Raw genomic sequence first — 25,984 nt, forward strand, 5'->3', positions numbered from 1 at the left:
TCTCTCTCTTCTCTGGCCGACTCACACTGGCACACATGCAGGTGATGCACACAGCTGCACACCATGACTTTTCCAGGATTTTCATGACAGTACAAACCCTGTTTGCTGACCAAAATGTGCGTTAACTGTGTAAATAACTCACTAATTAGCACCGAATATCAACATGTGCACACACGGCTACACACAGCTCTTTGCTTTGATCTCAAAAGGTCACAACCTGGGATGATTGAAAGACTGCTCCTACCTGTCAATTCAATACAATCCTACTCGATGCAGTCTGCAGAAATCGGGAGAACAGCAATACATCACATTCAGGGGGTACAATGATCCAACTCTGATCTAATTGTAATTGTTTGATATTGCAATGTTTTTTGTGTGATTGTTTTACTTGTCCATTCGGACAACTCAAATCTATATTCTTCTTGTCCAACTTAAAAAAAAAATAATAATAAAATAAAATTACAAGCGTTAACGTCAAGCCCTGGGAGAAGGATGGAGAGACATGCCATATTTACAGTCTTTACTAGTAAGAGCCCATGTGCGAACTGCACTGCCATGTAGGTTTATGTAACCTCCAGCCTTCAAGGCACGCAAGCCTGGGTCTCGCCTGATGTTGGCGGCTGACACAGTAGTGTGAAGACAGGGGACGTGGCGGGGAGGAGGGTTCCTCATGGTGGGGGTGCCATACGGTGAACAAAGAGACTCTGTCTGTTCCCTGGTTTGAGTGTTTGCTGTCAAACCAGCAATTATGAGTAGGGGAGTTTTGAACAGGTTTTCGATTGCATTCGCTAAAATAAACCCTACCCTCATACTTTGATAAATGTTGTTACCACATTAAATTATGTAGTAAGTAACCATGTGTCAGTATATTCAGTTTCTTTGCTCACACAGCTTGGCCTACAGGACATGAGTAACTACACTGACATGAGAAACTCACACAGCTTGGCCTACAGGACATGAGTAACTACACTGACATGAGTAACTCACACAGCTTGGCCTACAGGACATGAGTAACACACAGCTTGGCCTACAGGACATGAGTAACTCACACAGCTTGGCCTACAGGACATGAGTGACTACAGGACATGAGTAACTTCAGGACATGAGTGACTACAGGACATGAGTGACTACAGGACATGAGTGACTACAGGACATGAGTGACTACAGGACATTAGTAACTACAGGACATGAGTAACTACAGGACATTAGTAACTACACTGACATGATTAACTCACACAGCTTGGCCTACAGGGCATGAGTGACTACAGGGCATGAGTGACTACAGGACATGAGTGACTACAGGACATGAGTAACTTCAGGGCATGAGTAACTACAGGACATGAGTAACTACAGGGCATGAGTGACTACAGGACATGAGTGACTACAGGGCATGAGTGACTACAGGGCATGAGTAACTACACTGACATGATTAACTCACACAGCTTGGCCTACAGGGCATGAGTGACTACAGGGCATGAGTGACTACAGGGCATGAGTGACTACAGGGCATGAGTGACTACAGGGCATGAGTGACTACAGGACATGAGTAACTACAGGACATGAGTAACTACAGGACATGAGTAACTACAGGACATTAGTAACTACAGGACATTAGTAACTACAGGACATTAGTAACTACAGGACATTAGTAACTACAGGACATTAGTAACTACAGGGCATGAGTAACTACAGGACATGGGTAACTACAGGACATGAGTAACTTCAGGACATTAGTAACTACAGGGCATGAGTAACTCACACAGCTTGGCCTACAGGACATGAGTGACTACAGGACATGAGTAACTTCAGGGCATGAGTAACTACAGGACATGAGTAACTACACTGACATGAGTAACTCACACAGCTTGGCCTACAGGACATGAGTAACACACAGCTTGGCCTACAGGACATGAGTGACTACAGGGCATGAGTAACTACAGGGCATGAGTAACTACAGGACATGAGTAACTACAGGACATGAGTGACTACAGGACATGAGTGACTACAGGACATGAGTGACTACAGGACATGAGTGACTACAGGGCATGAGTAACTTCAGGACATGAGTAACTTCAGGACATGAGTGACTACAGGACATGAGTGACTACAGGACATGAGTAACTTCAGGGCATGAGTAACTACAGGACATTAGTAACTACAGGACATTAGTAACTACAGGACATTAGTAACTACAGGACATGAGTAACTACAGGACATTAGTAACTACACTGACATGATTAACTCACACAGCTTGGCCTACAGGGCATGAGTGACTACAGGGCATGAGTAACTACAGGGCATGAGTAACTACAGGACATTAGTAACTACAGGACATGAGTAACTACAGGACATTAGTAACTACACTGACATGATTAACTCACACAGCTTGGCCTACAGGGCATGAGTGACTACAGGGCATGAGTAACTACAGGACATGAGTGACTTCAGGGCATGAGTAACTACAGGACATTAGTAACTACAGGACATGAGTAACTACAGTAACTCTTACTGCTTATTATGATAGCTTTAGTAAAGATTTAAACCTTTTTTTAGTAGTCATGTTTTTCATAATTTTCCAGGATTGATGGACGTGCTTCGGTCTGTAACCTTTATAAAGTCATATGGGGTGAGAGAAGGGACAGGGAGTCAGAGAGAGAGGGAAACCGAGAGACTTGTGAAGTAGAGAAAGAGAGTGATTTGAGCGAGGGAAAACAGATGGAAAGATTGCATTTTGGAGAGAAACAGCGAGAGAGGAGGAGGAGTGCAAGGCAAATCTTTTTTGTCTGTGTCTGGATAGAAGGGAGCCTCTTATACCCCTCACAGCATGAGCTTGGCCCGGGCTGCGGCCCAGTCTCGTCTGCACAGCAGGGGCCTTTCCTGAGCAGGCTGCCCAGGGGAGGGGCACCTGCTCAAGGCCTAAACACTGGCTGAGAGAAGGGTCTGGAGGGGCGAGGGGATGGAAAGACACTCAACAGTTCCAGGAAATAGACGTGCTGGATTTATGAAACTCTCAGGTAACAGAGCGACGCTCCTGAAAGAAAATATTTGTCTTCTTCCTCTCCCTGCGGACGAGAGGATAGGAGGACGAAGACACCCGTCTCGGTGTGAAATAAGACGTTTCTGTGGAGAGCAGGAGGCAGAAGTTATGGTTGGACCCGACCTGCAGGCGCTGGTTACCACCAACACAAACCCACAGTGTATGGATTGGCTAAGCCTCCGACTGAGGCAATATTTTCCGCCGGTTTGGTTGGGTTGAATAAACACAACGTGTTTGAAGTTTATCAAACACTCAGTCATCCCAGCAGACGTGAGGGATAACTTAATCATCTGATATATGGAGTATGAGAATACACTGACACCCACGGCCTGTCCAATATGCCTGAGACGGGCAATATTCAACGACCAACTCCACTGCCAGTACTGTCAAATCCCCAAAGGCGAAAATGGAGTGAAATGTCTGTTTTGGATGAGCTTCAGTTTAACCCTCCATTTCTGTCATTTTGCTGTAAGTTTGGGATCTGTGGAGCACATTCCCACATGAACCCTACATTCGTCCCAAGAACATGCCAATATGTTTTTCTTTGTACAGCGTCTCTGTCTGTCAAATATGCTGTATCTCTACTATAACGTCTAGTTTTTTTATTTCATCTTTATTTAACCAGGTAGGCAAGTTGAGAACAAGTTCTCATTTACAATTGCGACCTGGCCAAGATAAAGCAAAGCAGTTCGACACATACAACAACACAGAGTTACACATGGAGTAAACAAACATACAGTCAATAATACAGTAGAAAAATAAGTATATACAATGTGAGCAAATGAGGTGAGATAAGGGCGGTAAAGGCAAAAAAAGGCCATGGTGGCGAAGTAAATACAATATAGCAAGTAGTCTGAGAGCCCAGTTGGACTAAGAAGGTCTCTGAGACTGACTAGTTGTCTGTGACAGTAAGGGTCTCAAGGTGGATGGCTATTGCATTGACTTCACAGCAGAAGCGCCCCCCCACGGAGTGACCGCACAGGGCGCTGGGTAATAACTGCGGTGGGAACGTCACGCTCCGAGGTAAGCCAGGTAAATGGAAACACATGGCGGCAAAACCCGAGACTTCAGGAGAGGCTCCCAACCATACAGACAGAACGGCCAGGACGCACATTCAGATGGCTAGAACAGTTCTGAAGTCCACAAGAATTTCCACAGTTCACCCATATCGCCGTGAATGTGTAATTTGTTGATATCACATAATTATTGTAGACTTATCGTGGATAGCGATGTGTCAAAACTAACTTTAATTGGTCTTGGATGTCTCCAGAGGGTGTTGTTGCTGTGTATGTTGATAAAAGTACCATGGAAAAGGGCGTTTGCCCATCAGCCAACCAATCCAACGAGCTACTGCTCACTAATGTTTCTCATCATCAGTGTTTTAGGGGTCAGGTGTTACCAATATGTCTCTTAGTTACAGGACTTACCAGATCCCTCCTTACCCCCTGTGTAGGTCCACTCTCTCTGCGGATTTGAGATTCCCCTTCACTAAGTTACATTTAGGCCTTTCTGAATACTAACTGAGAAAGCTTTTAGGGACTGTACGTTATTTATAATGAATGATAACTGGAGAAAATCGGACCTGAAAATGGATGGCCCTCCTTCAGTAAAATATATTTTTACCCGACCCTCCCTGAACGCTTAAAAAAAAACAAGTGACCCTCCACTATACCCATAATAACAATTAAAACAATGTAGATAGCAGAGAACATGCCTACTGTTTACCCTCACTCCTAGGACAGACCAGAGCCTTAGATGCAGTTTTAGAAACTGTTTTTTGTTTTGTAAGCATTACATGGCAAAGTGGCAGAAAGTTGTGATTGGCAGACCACCGCTGACAAGGGAAGGGGTGAGAAGATCTCCATAATAGTAATAGCACGGCAATCTATCATCTTATTTGCGGTCTGAGAAACTAGACTTTAAAAAGAGTATAGTCTAAGTTTGGAACAGTGCTAAAGTTGTCCATCAACTGTAAAAATGGAACGCAACAGAACCAGTTACATCTGAAGTATCTGATCATACATGAATTTAAGAAAAATACATTTGTTTTTTAACACAGCAGCCGCCCGCATATCATCAGGTAGGCCTACAGTATATGCACTTGTACATGTACAAATGTATTCTATTTTATTCCATGATGTTGTTATCACAAAATAGATGTGTGTTTACTGTGATTAGGGCATGGGAATATAAGAGCATCTGTTAGGCTAAATTAACAACTAGGCATGCATGGCTCACTGCATGACCCTCAAACCAAAGACTGGCCAAACTCATGTTTCTAAAAGTGAATTCAAAGGCATTGTAGAATGACTCTATAGTCTAATAAGACATTTTTCATTTCATTATTATTTAATTCTAAGTAAAAAAAATAAAGTAATTGTTTATAGCCTAAATGCAAAATATATAGGCATGCTGTTAAAGTCCTGTTGTTGAAATGCTGAGCTCTCCTGCCAGCCTGTAGCATGTCACAAATGCTTCACAATTGATTTCTTAAATGGTGGCTTTAGCTATATCACTGGACAATATTTTCGTACACATCATTGCCTTTTATATAATTCTGTTGGCTGGGAGTCTCTGACTACCAAAAGGGCCCAACATTGGCTGCTATTTGTATATAAAACAGTTCTCCAGAAACTCCCTAGCTACCTCACTTCTTAATTGGAAATAAAGCCACCAGACTCGCTCTCAAGACTGAATAGTTCTAGAGGTTCCTCTGGTCTCCACAGAGTTCGGGAAGATTGCCTTTAGTTATTGTGCCCTTAGGGCATGGAATGACATGCAGCCCACTTTGAGGCTTAACTCTCTGGTCTGGAAGAGTCAGGTTGGGACTGTCATGAGGAATGTGGTGAAGGAGAAATGCACTTGTTTTGATTGATGTGTAATTTTATCTGCTGCTTTTGAATTTGATTTGTTGAAATGTGAAATTGTAAATTGATTGTGTTGTGTTGTTTTGATTCTGATTATGTTGATTTATTGTTCCCAGGGCAACCTTCAAAATGAGACCCTGGTCTCAATGGGTTTCCCCCGGTTAAATAAAGGTCAATTAAATAATAATAATATAGCCAAAATTATTATTTTTCTTTCTTAGGCTACCCAGCTTGCTAATTTAGAGTTAGTGTATTGTTTAATAGCCTGTTGACATTTTAGACGTCAATTAATAGTGACAGAATTACACATTACTTCAAAGTAACATTTTTGTCTCCTCGGCAATAGGTTGTAGTGCATCCTCTGAATGTCGTAGAGACAAACCAAAGATATCCCATATGCATCATAGTCACGACTTTCCCCGGCATTTTACAGTTTGTTAAAAGCATAAAGTATTGCAAACTAAAGTGTCGTTATAGATCACTGTATATAATAAGGTCCACAAAAGCTAACAAGAGGTAGGCCTATGCTTTAGCTATTTTCTTTAAAACTTCTTCGGGATCTGTGTCCCGTCCACGGAACGGTTGAGCTAACGTAGGCTAATGCGATTAGCATGAGGTTGTACGTAACAAGAACATTTCCCAGGACATAGACATATCTGATATTGTCAGAAAGCTTACATTCTTGTTAATCTAACGGCACTGTCCAATTTACAGTAGCTATTACAGTAAAAGAACACCATGCGATTGTTTGAGGAGAGTGCACAATTTTGAACATAAAGTTATTAATAAACAAATTAGGCACATTTGGGCAGTCTTATCACAATATTTTGAACAGAAATGCAATGGTTCATTGGATCAGTCTAAAACTTTGCACATACACTGTTGCCATCTAGTGACCGAAATCTAAATTGCACCTGGGCTGGAATAATACATTATATACTTTCTCTTGCATTTCAAAGATGATTGTACAAAAAAAATACAAAAGAACGGTTGTTTTTTTCTTTGTATTATCTTTTACCAGATCTATTGTGGTATTCTCCTTCATTCCTTTCCCATTTCCACAAACTTCAAAGTGTTTCCTTTCAAATGGTTCCAATAAAATGCATGTCCTTGCTTCAGGGCCTGAGCTACAGACAGTTAGATTTGGGTAAGTCATTTTAGGCGAAAATTGAAAAAAAGGGGCGGATCCTTTAACAAAAGTAACAATACCCTCACATACCCCCTCAACTCGAGCACTGGTTTTAACTTAACACATCAAGCCCTTTACTGACACTGAGATATTTAAGGAGTGCATGGTGACTGAAGAAATTGGCTGATAAAATCTATGGATTGTAGACTAATTTTGTCTATCAAACAGGTAGACATACCTCTTATTTCTTGAATAGGGAAGAAATAGGCTCCAACACAAAGCCCTCTTGTTGTTAGTAGCCTAAAGTCAAATTAATATCAACACTGTTTAAATTAATTGGGCCTTCTCGAATTAGCATTTCAGCACCCATGCACTGTCCATGCTGCCGCTTCATAGTAATGTAAATTATGTAAATGAGTCAAATCTGGCTTATTGTGAGGTCAATAGCTCCGACATATAGCTTCACTATGGGCAACAAAATATTTCGTTTTCATTTAAAATAAATTATAGCTGTAGCAAGCTTAACTCCAGTCCTCCTTCTCGTCTTCGCGCTCTCCCTCCTAAACGGAACAGAACATCAGTAGGCCTAGTCCGTGCGCACAGATATTGCTTTTTTTTTTTTTTTTTTTTTTACATCTACATCATTTTTTTTATGTCTACATCAGCAAGAGCAGGGCAGGCCAGGGCTCATGATTGGGATAGCCTATCCATTGCTGTGTGTAATACAGAATAGCCTAGTTTTGCACCATCCCAGCAGCATAAAACACGGGAAGGAAGTACATTTTCTTAGAAAATGCCTTCAGAAAGTATTCACACCCCTTGACTTTTTCTACATGTTGTGTTACAGCCTGTATTTAAAAATACCCTATAATGCCAAAGTCGAATTATATTTTTCTAAATGTTTACAAATAAATTTAAATAAAAAGCTGACATGTCTTGTGCCATTAAGTTTTCAACCTCTTTGTTATGGCAAACCTAAATAAGTTCAGGAGTAAAAATGTGCTTAACAAGTCACATAATAAGTTGCATGGAATAATAGTGTTTGACATAATTTTTGAATGACTACCTCATCTCTGTACCCCACACATACAATTATCTGTAAGGACCCTCAGTCAAACAGTGAATTTCAAACATAGATTCAACCACAAAGACCTGGGAGGTTTTCCAATGCCTCACAAAGAAGGGCACCTATTGGTAGATGGGTAAAAAAAAACACACACAAAAAAAACAGACATTGAATATCCCTCTGAGCATGGTGAAGTTATTAATTACAGTTTGGATGGTGTATCAATACACCCAGTGAGTACAAAGATACAGGCGTCCTTCCTAACTCAGTTGCCAGAAAAGAAGGAAACGGCTCAGGGATTTCACCATAAGGCCAATGGTGATTTTTAAAACAGTTGCAGAGTTTAATGCCTGTGATAGGAGAAAACTGAGGATGGATCAACAACATTGTAGTTATTCCACAATATTAACCTAATTGACAGAGTGAAAAGAAGGAAGCCTGTACAGAATAAAAATATTCCTAAACATGCATCCTGTTTGCAACAAGGCACTAAAGTAATACTGCTAAAAATGTGGCTAAGCAATTAACTTTTTGTCCAGAAGGCAAAGTGTTACGTGTGGGGCAAATCTAATACAACACATTACAGAGTACCACTCTCCATATCTTCAAGCATAGTGGTGGCTGCATCATGTTATGATAATGCTTGTAATCATTAAGGAATGACAAGTTTTTTAGGATACAAAATGTACGGAATAGAGCTAAGCACAGGCAAAATCCTAGAGGAAACCCTGGTTCAGACTGCTTTCCACTATAAGGGCACAAGGCGAGACCCAGATGCCGACACGGGAGGCAGATGGTTTGAATCTTTGATATTTATTAATCAATCCAAAAGCGGAAGGCAAGAGAATGGTCGTGGACAGGTCAAAACCAGTTCAGAGTCCAGGAGGTACAGAGTGGCAGGCAGGCTCGAGGTCAGGCAGTATGGAATTCAGAAAACAGGCAAGGGTCAAAACCAGGAGGACTAGCAAAAAGAGAATAGAAGCAGGAGTACTGGAAAGCACACTGGTTGACTTGAAAGACATACAAGACGAACTGGCACAGAGAGACAGGAAAGACAGGGATAAATACACCAGGGAAAATAAGCGACACCTGGAGGGGTGGAGACAATCACAAGGACAGGTGAAACAGATCAGGGTGTGACATATACCACACCCTAGAAATGAATTCACCTTTCAGCAGGACAATAACCTAAAACACAATGCCAAATCTACGCTGGAGTTGCTTACCAAGAAGACGGAATGTTTATCAGTGACCGATTTATAGTTTTGACTTAAATCTACTTGAAAATCTATGGCAAGACTTGAAAATGGTTGTCTCACGATGATCAACAACCAATTTGACAGAGCTTGAAGAATATTGAAAAGAATAATGGGCAAATATTGTACATTCCAGGTATGCAAAGCTCTTAGAGACTTACCCAGTTAGACTCACAGCTGTAATCACTGACAAAGGTTTTTCTATAAAGTATTTTCTCTGGAGTGTGAATACTTATCTAAATGAGATTTCTGTATTTAATTTTCAATAAATTTGCAAAAATGTCTAAAAACATGTTTTCACTTTGTCATAATGGGGCATTGTGTGTTGATGGGTGAAAGTAAACAATCTATTTAACCCATTTTGAATTCAGGCTGTAACACAACAAAATGTGGAATAAGTCCAGGGGTGTGAATACTTTCTGAAGGCACTGTAACTTTGCCCTGTGATTCTCAGAGCATGCTCTTCATATAGCCTATAGTATAGGGTATGGATCATTTGATTGAGACCACACTAGACGGACTCTATTGCGCGCCCAGCAGAGAATCAGGTATAAGGGGCAGCATTGGACACACATCAAGATATAATAAGCAACTAATTCTCAAACACTGAGCAATATGACATTTAATTAATTACAAATTACATGACCCTCCCCTGGACTAAATAAAACAAATATTAAACCCTCCCCTTGAAAAAGTACAACCATCCTCAATTTTCCTCCGGGTAACAATTGTGTACATTTCAACCACTCCCTTATGTCCTTGAATGCCACATGATTTGAATGGACAGAGGAAAAACATCATTCATCAGTAATGTAATATTAGACAGGCCTGTAATTAAATGTAAAACCCTACTTGATGGATCTGTGTTGACACTCAACCATTCATCTAAAGGAGAATATCTCTGAGGGACTGGGATTGAATCAAGTGTCCTTCTGTCCCTGTTTCTTTAACTCTGGAGTTAATGGTCACATCATACAGAGGACAGAACCATAGTATGGTGATATAACTGATATAAATGGATATTTCTATTATATTATTTCAATAGGATGTTATGACTAAACGTTGTATTGAATCAAATAATGAGATTATTAGAATATTTGGGACTAATGGAATCAGTTTTAAACATGTCAATTATTACATACAGTGCATTCAGAAAGTATTCAGACCCCTTGACTTTTCCACATTTTGTTATGTTACAGCCCTTTTCTAAAATGGATTAAATAAATAAAAATCCTCTTGAATCTACATACAATACCCCATAACTACAAAGTGAAAACAGGTTTTTAGAAATGTTTGCAATTGTATTACAAATAAAAAACAAAAGTATTCAGACCCATTGCTATGAGACTCTAAATTGAGCTCCGGTGCATTCTGTTTCCATTGATCGTCCTTGAGATGTTTCTACAACTTGATTGGAGTCCACCTGTGGTAAATTCAATTGATGGGACATGATTTGGAAAGGCACACACCTGTCTATATAAGGTCCCACAGTTGACAGTGCATGTCAGAGCAAAAACCAAGCCATGAGATCGAAGGAATTGTCCATAGAGCTCCAAGACAGGATTCTGTCGAGGCACAGGTCTGGGGAAGGGTACCAAAAATGTCTGCAGTGTTGAAGGTCCCCAAGAACACAGTGGCCTCCATCATTCTTAAATGGAAGAAGTTTAGAGTAAGCTTAGAGTAGAGCTGGCCGTCTAGCCAAACTGAGCAATCTGGGGAGAAGGGCCTTGGTCAGGGAGGTGACCAAGAACCCAATGGTCCCTCTGACAGAGCTCCAGAGTTCCTCTGTGGAGATGGGAGAACCTTCCAGAAGGACAACCATCTCTGCAGCACTCCACCAATCAGGCCTTTATGGTAGAGTGGCCAGAAGGAAGCCACTCCTCAGTAAAAGGCACATGACAGCCCACTTGGAGTTTGCCAAAAGGCACCTAAAGACTCAGACCATGAGTCACTGGGCTGATGAAACCATTTTGGCCTGAATGCTTAGCGTCACATCTGGAGGAAACCTGGCACCATCCCTACGATGAAGCATGGTGGTGGCAGCATCATGCGTTAGGGGTGTTTTTCAGCGGCAGGGACTGGGAGACTAGTCAGGATCGAGGAAAAGATTAACGGAGCAAAGTACAGAGAGATCCTTGATGAAAACCTGCTCCAGAGCACTCAGGACCTCAGACTGGGGCGAAGGTTCACCTTCCAACAGGACAGCGACCCTAAGCACACAGCCAAGAAAACGCTGGAGTGGCTTTGGGACAAGTCTCTGAATGTCCTTGAGTGGCCCAGCCAGAGACCGGACTTGAACCCGATCCAACATCTCTGGAGAGACCTGACAATAGCTGTGCAGCGACACTCCTCATCCAACCTGACAGGGCTTGAGAGGATCTGCAGAAAATAATGTAAGAAACTACCCAAATACAAGAAGACTCGAGGCTGTAATCTCTTCCAAAGGTGCTTCAACAAAGTACTGAGTAAAGAGTCTGAATACTTATGTAAATATGATATTTCTGTTTTTTTTAAATAAATTGGCAAAAATGTATAATATTTTTTTTTTGCTTTGTCATTATGGGGTATTGTGTGTAGATTGATTAAGATTTTAACATTTATCAATTTTAGAATAAGGCTGTAACGTAACAAAATGTGTAAAAAGTCAAGGGGTCTGAATCATTTCCGAATGCACTGTATATTTAAAAGGTATGCTACAGGCTATCTCTACATACTTTAGTTTGATTACCTCCATTTTTCTAGCCCTGCAATGTCACGTTGGTATGAAGAGATTTGGGAGACAGGTGCAGGAATGCGTAATAGGGTTTTATATTAAACCCAAATTACGGCGTGCCGTGTAAGGGCACCGGGAGGAAGACCAAACAAATATGTAACAAAAACACAGGGTTGAAACTTCGGCAGCTGCAAATGGGCTGTCCGACGTCACCATAACGGGTCCGTCCGACGACGCGACTTCAGCAGCCACAACTGGACCATCCGACGCCGCCACAACCGGTCCGTCCGACGCTACTGGTCCATCCAACGCCGCCAGTTATTTTCAGTTATGTTGTGTTCTTTTCTGAGGGGTCAGGAGGAACACATCCTCTCCTCTAGGGAACAGAAAGCCTGTGACATAGACTCTAGTTGTAACGGCGGTCCTCCTCCTCTTCGACCGAAAAGGAGGAGTATTGAGGGAACCAAGGCGCAGCGAAGTTTGAACACATATTTATTTAAACGAAAACACGAACTTGATTAAACTAACAAAACAACAAACGGTGTAGACAGACCTAAACGACGAACTTACATAAAACAAGTAGAACGCATGAATAGGACAATTAGACTACACAAACCGAACAAACCGTAACAGTCCCGTATGGTGCAAACAATTACACAGACACGGAAGACAATCACCCACAACGAACACTGTGACAACGCCTACCTAAATATGACTCTTAATTAGAGGAACGCCAAACACCTGCCTCTAATTAAGAGCCATACCAGGCAACCCAAAACCAACACAGAAACAGAAAACATAGAATGCCCACCCAACCTCACGTCCTGACCAACTAACACACATAACAAACTAACATAAATAGGTCAGGAACGTGACACTAGTATATAAAGCATGTTTTGATTTGATATATTATGTCATATTATACACACCAAACTGGATATAAATACAGGCGTCATCGTCACCATGCAAAGCATTGCAGAGTTCATTACAAATAAAAGTCCAAACCCAACATGCAGGTATTGCTAATAAAAAAAGTTCTGACTTTAGGGGTGTATATCAAACTTTAAGGGTCCATGAAACGAGGTCCTCTCTACCCCCTCAAACATCATTCTCTGTGTCAATAAACAACTTTTTAAAGAAAAATCGCCAAATATGTCATGGCCAGTGACAATCAGTTGCTGTTCAAAAGCAAAACATTTTCTTTGATGGCATTCCAGACTGATAGAAGTGTGTCATTTTACTGGAAATGCGCGGGTCCACTAAAGCCCCCTAAATGATAACATAACACACAAACGCTGCTTCCCTGTTGTCATACTCCACTCATGGCCCGTATGTGGAGGTATTTTTGTGAATTGATACAATCAATGAGATATTTCTCAAGTTTTGAGGCTTTGGTATTTTCGCTCAGCCCGTCACATTTTTAATCTCCAAATAGGAAATATGGTCCAGTCACAAACGTGCATACAAAGTGCTGTCTTTGGTATAGTCCTTATGGAGTAACAATCACATAGTGAAATGCCCTTTGATATTTCAGGGGGAGACGGGGGTGTTTGAATCGGACAGTTTGTAAGCAGCCGCCCACCAGCCCCCAGAGCAGTCTATTATACCGGACTGTCTGTGTTGTCACAAACACTACTGCGGACTGCTCTTGCGGCAGAGCTGATTCGCTGACGTCGGTGTCTGCGTGTTCCTCCGTCGTTTCCCCCCTGTGAGCAGCGTGTAGAAGAATGGGTTCACGCAAGAGTTCCCGTACGTCAGCCCCGTTAGGATCCGGTTCACCGTCACCTGGGTACTCACCGGTACTGTCCGCAGCATGTCGGGCCGGTATAGCGGCAGCAGCTGCCACACCCAGAAGGGCAAGAAACAGGCCCAAAAGGCCAGAACTATCCCCAGGATGAGGAGCAGGACCTTGGGCCTTGGGGCCCGCGGAGGGTAGGACGTGCTACCCCCACTACCACTGTCCCAGGGCCGGGTCTGGGACACCCAGTAGAGACGGCCCAGAGTAGCATACAGCGCCCCGATGGCCAGCCCCGGCCCTATCATACTGGTACAGAACAGCACGCTCATATACACTTTGGAGCTCTGCTCGTCCCAGGCAGGGACACACAGCTGTCCGTCGTCTCCATCCTCCAGGTGGAGGGTGATCATCATGGGCAGGCTGAGGGCCACCGCCAGGCCCCAGGCTAGACCCACACGGAGCAGCCCAGAGGAGGGGGAGGACGAGGTGGCCAGGGGGTTGGCCACAGCCCGATAGCGGTCCAGACTCATGGCGGTGAGGGTGTAGATTGAGGCGTGCAGAGTGATCAGGTCCAGGCTGAAGAGGAGGCGACAGCCCAGCTCCCCAAACGCCCAGTCAGCCGCCAGGCTGTCATACACGATGAAGGGAGCCGTGAAGAGGTAGAGGAGGTCCGCCAGAGCTAGACTCAGCACCTGGAGATGGAGGGAGGTGGAGGAAGAGGAGGAGGAGGTGGGAGAGGAGGAAGGGGAGAGGGAGGGGGGAGAGGAGGAGAGGCAGGATGGTAACGGTACTCCTCTCCCTCCTAAACAGCAGCTAGAACATCCTCGCCTCCTTCTGCCTCTCCTGCGTCTGATGAGGAGACCCATGGTGTAGAGGTTCCCCCCAATGCCCAGGAGAGCCAGGAGGGACAGGAGGGAGCAGAAGAGAGCGGTTGAGGCCAGGCTGGGGGAAGGAGAGATGTATGGAGAGGAGGAGGGGAAGGAGGAGTTGGGGATGAAGGGGGAGGTATATAATGGAGAAGGTGAGGGAGGCAGGGAGCTAGAGAAATCCATACTTTTTAGTTGAGACTTCTGAAATGGTGGTGGTGTGGAGGTTAGCTGGGTTTATAGAAATGTCAGAGGGAGAATAACTATTATTTTGATTCCACTTGGCTGGATGGGAGGGTTTTGGTGGCGGACAATGGTAAGAGTGTGGGGGGGTAGACATAGGAGATGGGGAGCATGGTTGAAAAAGAGAAATGGGAGAGGAGAAAGTTATATGTATTAGCATTGAAACACAGAAAATGGCCTTCTGAAAAGTGTCACGAATCCCGCTTCCTGAGTCTGGGTTTGCCTGTGTGCCTGTCCTGGAGTGTGTTTCAGGTGTCCTGGAACGCATCCTGTCTGGTTGCCGGGCGAATTAGCTCATTGGGAGATTGATTTCACCCGCACCTGTTTCCCGTCAGTAATCTGCACACCTGTCCTGATCATCATCTCTACCCTTCAAAAGCTCTGACCTGACTTCCATTCCCTGCCGGATCGTTAGCCATGAACAGTATGTTGTGCCTGAGTACCAGACTCCAGTTGGATAGAATTTGTTTTGTTGTTTTCATTTACGTATTGCTTGCCTTGAACTTACCTCTGTTTGTTTTGCCTTCAGTTACTCACCTGGATCATTCACTCCATTCCCGCCTGGTTGACAGAGGATTCTACTACTACATTGGATTCACCTATTTCCTCTCATCTACTCACCACCGCTGCCCGCTACGCCATCTGGATATATCTACCTTTTCACATTTCACTGTAAATAAATACTCACCTTCTTCCTACGCTCCTTGTCCTGGTCTGCTTCTGGGTTCGATCTTGAAAGATCGTGACAGAACGATCCGGCCAGTAATGAACCCAGCGGACCTGGACTCCGTTTGCCATGCCATTACCCTGCAGGAGAAGAAATTGGGACAACACAATACGGCGCTACAGGAGATAGCGAGTTCGATCCAGAACTTATCTGCTAGCTTGACACAAGTCCAGGATCAGCTCAGTTTGCAGGTGATTCATTCACCACCGGTTTCACCCATCTCACCTGTTGTGTCTGAAGCGGTTCCATTTCGTGAACCCAAGGTACCGACGCCTGATAAGTATGAAGGGGATTTGGGAAAATGCCGTTCGTTTCTTATGCAGTGTGGGTTAGTGTTTGATCTACAGCCCCATTCTTACGCCACTGACAAGGCTAGGATAGCCTTTGTTATTGAACTGTTGCGTGGAAGAGCTCTGGAATGGGCTTCAGCCGTTTGGGAACGACAGGGAACCTGCACGGCTTCATATCAGGAGTTCACGGGAGAGATGAGGAAGCTTTTTGATCATCCAGTCCGAGGTAAGGACGCAGCTAAACGTTTGTTCTCTCTTCGCCAAGGAGCTCGCAGTGTGGCAGATTTTATGATTGAGTTCAGGACATTGGCTGTGGAGAGTGGTTGGAATGAGGAGTCACTACAAGCGTTTTTTTACAAGGGGTTGTCAGATGAACTTAAGGATGAGCTGATTTCTTATCCAAAGCCTAGTGACTTAGACAGCTTGGTCGCTTTATCTATTCGGGTTGATAATAGAGTCCGAGAGAGAAGGAGGGAGAAGCAGTGAGGTCTATCCAATCAATCTGTAACTCGGTTACCATTCGGTTCAGGAGGTGAACCAGGACGTATTGATCGTTATTCTCCACACGGGATTAGTGGAGGGGTCTTGCCACCAGATTCTGAACCAATGCAAGTGGGGCGACACGGGCTAACTGAGGAGCGCCAACGTAGACGTGAGACCAATAGCTCTTTCTACTGTGGTAGATCGGGACATTACAACTCCGCTTGTCCACAGCGCCCGTTAAACTGCCCGGCTCGCTAAATTTGGGAGGAATTTTAGCGAGCCAGTTTCAATCTCTCAAGGATCTTGTCAGACCCCGTTTTCCTGCGACCCTTGTGAATAAGGATCAGAGTTTTGACCTGAACGCTTTTATCGATTCAGGTGCTGATGGCAACTTTATGGATGCCGACTTGGTGGAACAGCTGGGGCTTTCCAAGGAGCAATTGCCGGAAGCCATTGAAGCAACCACTCTGAACGGCAGTAGTCTGGCACGGATCACTATGAGGACTGAACCGGTTAAGATGTTGGTGTCGGGAAATCATTCAGAGTTTATCTCTTTCTTCATTTTGTCCTCGCCCCATGTTCCTCTGGTTCTTGGTTACCCCTGGCTGAAGGAACACAATCCCTCGTTTGATTGGGTGACAGGGAAGGTAACTAGTTGGAGCATTGAGTGTCATGCTAACTGCCTTAGGACTGCCTGTTCTCCTGCTGTTTCCAGTCAGGTCAGTGACTCTGCTCCTCCTGATTTGTCCCTGGTTCCAGAAACATATCACGAGTTGGGTGAGGTATTCAGTAAACAGAAGGCTCTGTCTCTTCCTCCCCACCGGCCTTATGATTGTGCGATTAATCTGTTTCCTGGATCTGCCTTTCCCAAGGGACGGTTATACAGTATCTCTCGACCGGAACGTGAGGCCTTGGAGACCTACATCAAGGAGTCTCTAGCTACAGGTCTCATTCGGCCATCGTCATCACCTTTGGGAGCAGGATTTTTTTTTGTGAGCAAGAAGGATGGCTCTCTTCGACCGTGTATTGATTATCGGGGTTTGAATGAGATTACGGTTAAGAACAAGTATCCCCTGCCCTTGATGAGCTCGGCTTTCGATTCCTTACAGGGTGCTACGGTTTTTACGAAGCTTGATTTACGTAATGCTTATCATTTGGTTCAGATCAAGGAGGGGGACGAGTGGTTGACTGGGTTCAATACTCCGATGGGACATTTTGAGTACCAGGTGATGCCGTTTGGACTGACCAACGCTCCGGCGGTGTTCCAAAGTATGGTGAATGACGTTTTGAGAGATATGATTGGTATTTTTGTGTTCGTTTACCTGGATGATATCCTCATCTTCTCAAAGGAGCTTTCTAGCCACGTTCTGCATGTCAAGCAGGTCCTGCAGCGGTTATTGGAGAACCGTCTGTTCGTGAAGGCGGAGAAGTGTGATTTTCACTCCCATACAACGTCCTTCCTCGGGTACATCATATCCAGGGGAGAGATCAAGATGGACCAAGAGAAGGTTCGGGCGGTTCGGGATTGGGTCCAGCCCGGTACAAGATTGCAGCTCCAGAGATTCCTGGGGTTTGCAAATTTTTATCGGAGGTTTATCCGTGACTACAGCCGGGTGGCTGCACCGTTAACTGCCCTGACGTCTTGCACCAGAAAGTTCTGTTGGACTCCTGAGGTAGACCGAGCATTTCTGGACTTGAAGAGCCGATTCACCAACGCCCCGATTCTCTCTCAACCTGACACTTCCTGTCAGTTCGTTGTGGGTGTGGGCGCCATCCTGTCCCAGCGTAGCTCCACTGACGGTAAACTCCATCCCTGCGCTTTCTACTCTGGTCGTCTTTCTCCAGCTGAAAGAAACTACGATGTGAGTAACCGGGAGCTTCTCGCTGTGAAGCTTGCCTTGGAGGAGTGGCGGCACTGGTTGGAGGGAGCGGAGCAACCGTTTGTGGTCTGGACTGACCACAAGAATCTGGCTTACGTACAATCGGCTAAACGTCTCAACGCCCGTCAGGCTAGGTGGGCCTTGTTTTTTGGACGTTTCAATTTTTCCCTGACGTTCCGACCTGGGTCTAAGAACGGGAAGGCGGACGCCCTGTCCCGGATGTTCTCTAAGACGGAGGAGAGTGGGGTCAAGACTGAGACGATTCTTCCCCAGAATGTTGTCGTGGGAGCCGTTACATGGAGGATAGAGGAGGATGTGATGGCGGCCCTTCGGACGCAGCCCGGCCCCGGTAACGGTCCACCCGGTCGGTTGTTCGTACCCGAGTCGGTCCGTTCTGCTGTCCTTCAGTGGTCCCACGCCAGCAAGATAGCTTGTCACCCTGGCGTTGCTCGGACTATGGCACTACTGCGCAGACGTTTTTGGTGGCCTGCCATGGGAGAAGATACCCGGAGGTTTGTTGCCGCATGTCCTGTTTGTGCCCAGAACAAGAGTACCAATCGGCCCAGCTCTGGGCTTCTTCACCCCCTACCTATTCCTCGGCGACCTTGGTCGCATCTGGCCCTGGATTTTGTCACGGGATTGCCCCCTTCTGTTGGGAACACGGTCATTCTGACCATTGTGGACAGATTCAGCAAGTTTGCTCATTTTGTTCCTCTCTCCAAGCTTCCATCGGCTACGGAGACGTCCGAGATCCTGGTCAGGGAGGTTTTCAGGGTTCACGGATTGCCCAGTGACATTGTGTCTGACCGTGGTCCTCAGTTTACCTCTGCTGTCTGGAAATCCTTCTGTTTGGCCATTGGAGCTACAGTCAGTCTCACTTCTGGATTTCACCCACAATCTAATGGTCAAGCGGAGAGAGCCAACCAGAAGATGGAGTCCACGCTGCGTTGTCTTGTCTCCTCTGATCCCACCTCTTGGTCATCTCAATTACCCTGGGTTGAGTATGCCCATAATACCCTTCCTTCATCTGCCACTGGGATGTCCCCCTTTCAATGCCTTTACGGATACCAACCTCCTTTGTTTCCTTCTCAGGAGAGGGATCTCTCGGTTCCCTCTGTCCAGACCCATATTCGTCGTTGCCACAGGACCTGGCATCGGGCCAGGAAGGCTCTTCTTAGAGTTTCTGACCGGTATCAGATACAGGCGAACCGTCGCCGTATTCCTGCCCCAGCTTATACGGTTGGAGATAAGGTTTGGTTGGCTACTCGGGATCTTCCTCTACGGACGGAGTCAAGGAAGTTGTAACCTAAGTTCATTGGTCCGTTTGTAGTGGAGAGAATCATAAATCCTGTGGTGGTTCGACTCAAGTTGCCTGCAACACTTAGAGTGCATCCCACTTTTCATGTCTCCTGTCTCAAGCCGGTTCACCTCAGTCCTCTGTTGCCTCCTCGTCCTCGTCCTCCTCCTCCTCGGATGATCGGAGGTGGTCCTGTATACACGGTGCGCCGCATCATGGACTCCAGACGGCGGGGTCGAGGGTACCAGTTTCTAGTGGACTGGGAAGGATATGGTCCAGAGGAGAGGAGTTGGATTCCTCTGCGACAGATTCTGGATGACGACCTGATTCGTGACTTCTACCGCCTCCATCCTGGCGCTCCAGGTAGTCCGCCCGGTGGCGTTCGTCGGAGGGGGGGTACTGTCACGAATCCCGCTTCCTGAGTCTGGGTTTGCCTGTGTGTCTGTCCTGGAGTGTGTTTCAGGTGTCCTGGAACGCATCCTGTCTGGTTGCCGGGCGAATTAGCTCATTGGGAGATTGATTTCACCCGCACCTGTTTCCCGTCAGTAATCTGCACACCTGTCCTGATCATCATCTCTACCCTTCAAAAGCTCTGACCTGACTTCCATTCCCTGCCGGATCGTTAGCCATGAACAGTATGTTGTGCCTGAGTACCAGACTGCAGTTGGATAGAATTTGTTTTGTTGTTTTCATTTACGTATTGCTTGCCTTGAACTTACCTCCGTTTGTTTTGCCTTCAGTTACTCACCTGGATCATTCACTCCATTCCCGCCTGGTTGACAGAGGATTCTACTACTACATTGGATTCACCTATTTCCTCTCATCTACTCACCAACGCTGCCCACTACGCCATCTGGATATATCTACCTTTTCACATTTCACTGTAAATAAATACTCACCTTCTTCCTACGCTCCTTGTCCTGGTCTGCTTCTGGGTTCGATCTTGAAAGATCGTGACAGAAAAGCATCTACAGCATTTAATGATTTGCCACACAAATGTATTCTGCCTCTTTTTGGCCATTTTGTTTTTGGCATATGGATTAATGTTCTGTCAATGTATTGTATTTGTGTAGTCGTCCCAGTAACAGAGGCAATTTAGAAAGGCATCATCATAGAAGTCGTTGTATTGGCAAAGCTTCAATTCTAGATACGTTCATAGTGCTTTTTTTCACACTGGCTTTTCTGTGTAGAGCCAATTGTAGGTCATACATTTACTGATGAACCCCCTGCACTCCTGTTAAGGTCGCACCGCTGGTTGTGGGCAACAATTTCATGGCACGAAACGAAATGTGGAACCGACACATACAAATGTTCACCGCGCGCCTCATGAAGTTGAACATGAGGCAAGCAAGCTGACGCCTTTTTCGGCCCTTTCCAGATTTATGTCTGCGCACCGGAGGCACGAGAATGCAAAGACTCCTGCGTCAAGCTGTCACCACATTTTTAACTTAACAGAACATATTCCTCACCAGTTTATGAAATTCCATCGGCTTGCTACACCGCTGTGGCTGGGGATAGGAAGAGCAAGGCAGGAGACAGAGAGAACCCATGTTGTAGGCAATAAAATATCATGTTTTGTTTAACAATCGGTGATTTATTAGGGCATGAAATGAGATTTGAAACCCACTGTTTCATTAAACAAAACATTGCGATATCTACATTAGGCTAATTATAATAAGTGAATAATGGTTATAAACACACAAGTATAGACTTGTTTGCAACGTGGTTTCCTATAGGCGAATCCAAATAGCCTATCCAACCTAACTTATAGCTCTCGTGTAGTGGTACTTGCAGTGATTGTAATTGTACGCGGTAACGTCAAAGCAGATCGAGGGGGTAAAACTAGAGTGCAGAAAAAAAGCCTATGACACATGTTGCCTCCGCCAGTACCGGGGTTAAGAGCTACTGTTGAACTGTGGAGGGCCTGCCGAACTCCCGCCGTGGCCCCACCGGGTTTAACGTGTCCCTTAAAATACCATCTCTGTTAATTTCTCTAACAAATGGACATTTCATTCAGACGGTTGCATTTTTACTGGAGGTTTCTTTCCTTAGATTGTTACTTAGGTATTTCATATTTTACCCTAATTTTGCTTTCTAAAAATATCAGGCCAAGGCTACCACATAATCTAAAACGAATAGGCTATGCCTTCTAATTGTAGGTGACAGGTATTATTTTGTAAAAATATTTGTGCAAGCTCCAAATATAACATTTTGTCAGAGAATATAAATTACGTTTGAATTTAATACAAATTTTGACAAACAGGCCAATGCCTACGGTAAACACAGTGACATAAACATATCTGAAAAGACTGACTGAAGAGTAGAGTTGGCCTAATGATGACTTGTTAATTATTGATAATAATTTAGGCTAAATGGTCAGATGAATAGGTAGCGTATCCACCCACCATTAGACAATTCTTCCACAGAAGTGGATATCCAAGACCAGAGCTCTTTATTACAGACTGCTCTAGCCAAGACAACAAATACACATTTTTGAAGTAGGCTATATAATATGTTGAGTTGTCTTTACCTTATTCAATCCAATTCCGTTAGTTGCAAATAACATCATCATCCATTTAATTTGTCTGAACGTCCGATTCAGTTTCCATTCAAAAATCCACAGAGGCCTATAGTTGGTCCAGTTTTTGTCTATAGAAAAAATAGATATCCTCAATTCTTTATTATTCGTTGTCAGACAGGTGATGGTTGATGGATCTAAAGCTGTTCCTCCTAACTTTGTGCCTCGCTATGCTATGTTTCCTCTCCTCTCCCTCCTCATAGTGTGGCCCTCGCCCCCGCGGCCCAGTCTCTGGTGTGTCTACGAGTCCACGGGAGGGGGAAGGAGGAGAAACCGACGCGCTCACAGCGTAGAGGGAGAGAATGATAGGGAGAGAGAGAGAGAGAGAGAGAGAGAGAGAGAGAGGTCTTTCACTTCATTGGTGGCACATAGAGTTCCATATTTTGGCTGAACATTTGTTGTGGTTTGTTTTATTTATTATATTGGACATCTGGTTATATTAGTCAGTTATTAAAGGTCGTGGTTAAAGTAACTATTATAGCTGTCATTCATGCAGCTTATAATCAAGTCCTTACAGTAAATGGTTATTGTCAAATGGTGAACGTTTGGACACTCTTCAAGCTTCCCTAATGCATATCTAGATAATATTTATTCTATTCTAAATTGAAATAATGAATCCATTTGGAAATGTAACATTGCTTGCTTGAATGAGTGTGTCTTTCAATACTTTAGGTTCATATGAAGTGTTCTGTATTTACAGCCTAACATAACATTTCATATTATGGTAAAAATAATGGGCTCCTTTGCACTTGAATTGGGCTTTCTTGTGTTACTATGTGCGTTTTCAGATTAGTTGTATTTGCTGTAAAGAAAAGGTGAGGGTTGAACAGTGTTGTTGCACGATCATGCATGTGAAAATTCAATATTTTGATATAATAGGTTCAATATTTTTGAGCCAGGTCCTGAAAAAATTTCCCCACAAATTCAAGCATTTGACCATAAATGGTATCTCAGAATCAGACTGCAGTACATTGCAGATGCCAATGAGTCAGGGATGTATTACCATGATGTCTAAATGTTAAAAGTCCTCCATAAAGTATATCATTATAGATTTATATCAGCTGGATGCTTTGGTCTCCTCTCATTCCAAGAGGAGGAAAAGCTGGGGATCTGGCTTTCTGATGAGATGACTCAGCAAAAAGATTACTTTTGGAGGGTAAAAATAATACCAACCTTTCAATTAAGAGATCAAGAACATCCCTTTTAAAGTCAAATACATATTTATCTTACGAACCCTTTACTAAAATAAAAAGCTATTTTATTTTATATAGGATATTATATTACTACAAATACTTAAATGTCCCATAGGGCGGCGCACAATTGGCCCTCCGTCGCCCGGGTTAAGGGAGTGTTTGGCCGGTGTAGACCTTCATTTTAAATAAGAATTTGTTCTTAACCGACTTGCCTAGTTAAATAAAGGTTAAATAAAATGTATTTAAAAAATACAGTATCTGGCTTCCTCATAGCGTAGGCCAAGATATACTAATGCTATTCACTGTGAATCAGTGAATCACTTTGAAATTAATTTTGCAATATTTATCCTGCCAGTGCAATAAACAGTAGGCTTAATTACTTTATAACAACATAACACAAAAATTAACAACACAAGAACAAAACCAATGTTGAGTACACTAGACTAGAGTACAATACATATTGTACAAACATTGTTGCTATGAATTAACTCAATTGTACATTCTTCATTATAGACATTACGTTACTAGTGTTTACTGAACATGCACCTTCCAGTAAGAATCACGATGACGCATGACAATAGTCTTTCAGTGACATTTACACTCGTGTGTTTCTTCAATTACTAAGTCAATCACTCAATTGGGACTGATTAAGATAAGGTAAAGGGCGGCAGGCAGCCTAGCGGTTAGAGAGTTGGGCGAGTAACGGAAAGGTTGCTGGTTCGAATCATAGTGCCAACCAGGTGCGGAAATTATGTGGATATGCCCTTCAGCAAGGCACTTAACCCTAATTGCTGAACCAGATGCTCTGGATAAGAGCATCTTGCTAAATGGTAACATTTTTTAAATGTAACTTTATCGACTCCAAAAGGAATCAATCCTCAATTGCACCAGACAGAACTACAATCAGCAACGTTCTGCCGCAACATACTGTATATTGAATAAGTAGCTAGATTACACATACACACTGGTCTTGATATGCGTGTTAGTTCCAGTATCTTCCAGGAAAAATATGAGGCTCTCCAGTGAAACAGACCAGGAGGCAGACGTGCTGACACACCAGTGAGACGTCGTTATTTGCTGTCATTTCAGGGAGCCCTGCAATAACTAACGCACTTCAACTTTGTCCCAATGTCAATGTCAATACCACACACACACACACACACGCGCGCGCGCACACGCGCGCGCACACGCGCACACGCGCACACACACACACACACACACACACACACACACAGAGAGAGCTTTATATGGTGGTGGGATGTCTGAATTACAGTAGGGCAGCCAGTGCCTCTAACAACATATTTCCATGTCAGAAACAAGTTTAAATAGCAATGATTTGGTCATTAAGCATAGAAGAAACTTCTAACTCACATTCCGGCTTGTGCGCGGGAATTGAAACCACCATCTTGTTCTGCCAGCACCACTATGCCCCTAGCAACTCAGCCACATTGACCTGGTTGTGTGTGGTACTTATTGAGTATTAACCTGTGCACTGTACGCCTCTTAGCATGATTACTGTATGGGATACCAATGCTGAGGTCTGGTCTTGATGTCCCATACATGTGTTAGCAAGAGAACACAAGACAGACAGGTCGTAAAGACGAGAAGTAGAGAGAGGGAGGGTGGGGGGACATACCTAGCCCCGCAGGGTGTGAGGAATTTGAACAAATACCTGGCACGAGCATGCCAAAGAAGGAGGAGAGGGTTAGGGGGAGAGGGGCTAGGAGGGAGAGGGGCTAGGGGCGGGAGAAGCTGGAGGGAGAGGGGCTAGGTGGGGGATATACCCTTGAGGCAGCTGTCACAGTGGTACTACGCTGTCATGACCATGATAACGACAACAGACATTATATTTCAGTATTTCATGACAGCCAACAGTCATCCGTATTGTTCTGATGTAAGTCAAGTGTGTGTCTGATGTATGTAATTCATCCAGTGTTGTGTAGCCAGATGTAAGTCAGGTGTGTGTCTGATATAATTCATCCAGTGTTGTGTAGCCAGATGTAAGTCAGGTGTGTGTCTGATATAATTCATCCAGTGTTGTGTAGACAGATGTAAGTCAGGTGTGTGTCTGATATAATTCATCCAGTGTTGTGTAGACAGATGGAAGTCAGGTGTGTGTCTGATATAATTCATCCAGTGTTGTGTAGCCAGATGTAAGTCAGGTGTGTGTCTGATGTATGTAATTCATCCAGTGTTGTGTAGCCAGATGTAAGTCAGGTGTGTGTCTGATATAATTCATCCAGTGTTGTGTAGCCAGATGTAAGTCAGGTGTGTGTCTGATGTAATTCATCCAGTGTTGTGTAGACAGATGTAAGTCAGGTGTGTGTCTGATGTATGTAATTCATCCAGTGTTGTGTAGCCAGATGTAAGTCAGGTGTGTGTCTGATGTATGTAATTCATCCAGTGTTGTGTAGGCAGATGTAAGTCAGGTGTGTGTCTGATATAATTCATCCAGTGTTGTGTAGACAGATGGAAGTCAGGTGTGTGTCTGATGTATGTAATTCATCCAGTGTTGTGTAGCCAGATGTAAGTCAGGTGTGTGTCTGATATAATTCATCCAGTGTTGTGTAGCCAGATGTAAGTCAGGTGTGTGTCTGATATAATTCATCCAGTGTTGTGTA

The 25,984-nt window shown here is 44.1% G+C and overlaps 1 protein-coding gene across 1 annotated transcript; it reads right to left on the reverse strand.

Annotated features, from left to right (window-relative positions):
• Nucleotides 1–9,193: 9,193 nt before the first annotated feature.
• Nucleotides 9,194–24,426, reverse strand: LOC129837609 (urotensin-2 receptor-like). Its single transcript, XM_055903911.1, has 2 exons — nucleotides 22,123–24,426; nucleotides 9,194–14,957 (listed from the first exon to the last, which is right to left on the reverse strand). Exon 2 carries the CDS (start codon nucleotides 14,856–14,858, stop codon nucleotides 13,701–13,703), a length of 1,158 nt encoding a protein of 385 aa, XP_055759886.1. The 5' UTR covers nucleotides 14,859–14,957; nucleotides 22,123–24,426; the 3' UTR covers nucleotides 9,194–13,700.
• Nucleotides 24,427–25,984: the final 1,558 nt, after the last annotated feature.

Source organism: Salvelinus fontinalis, chromosome 38 (genome assembly GCF_029448725.1).
Source record: "Salvelinus fontinalis isolate EN_2023a chromosome 38, ASM2944872v1, whole genome shotgun sequence".
In the NCBI taxonomy this organism is placed as follows: Eukaryota; Metazoa; Chordata; class Actinopteri; order Salmoniformes; family Salmonidae; genus Salvelinus; species Salvelinus fontinalis.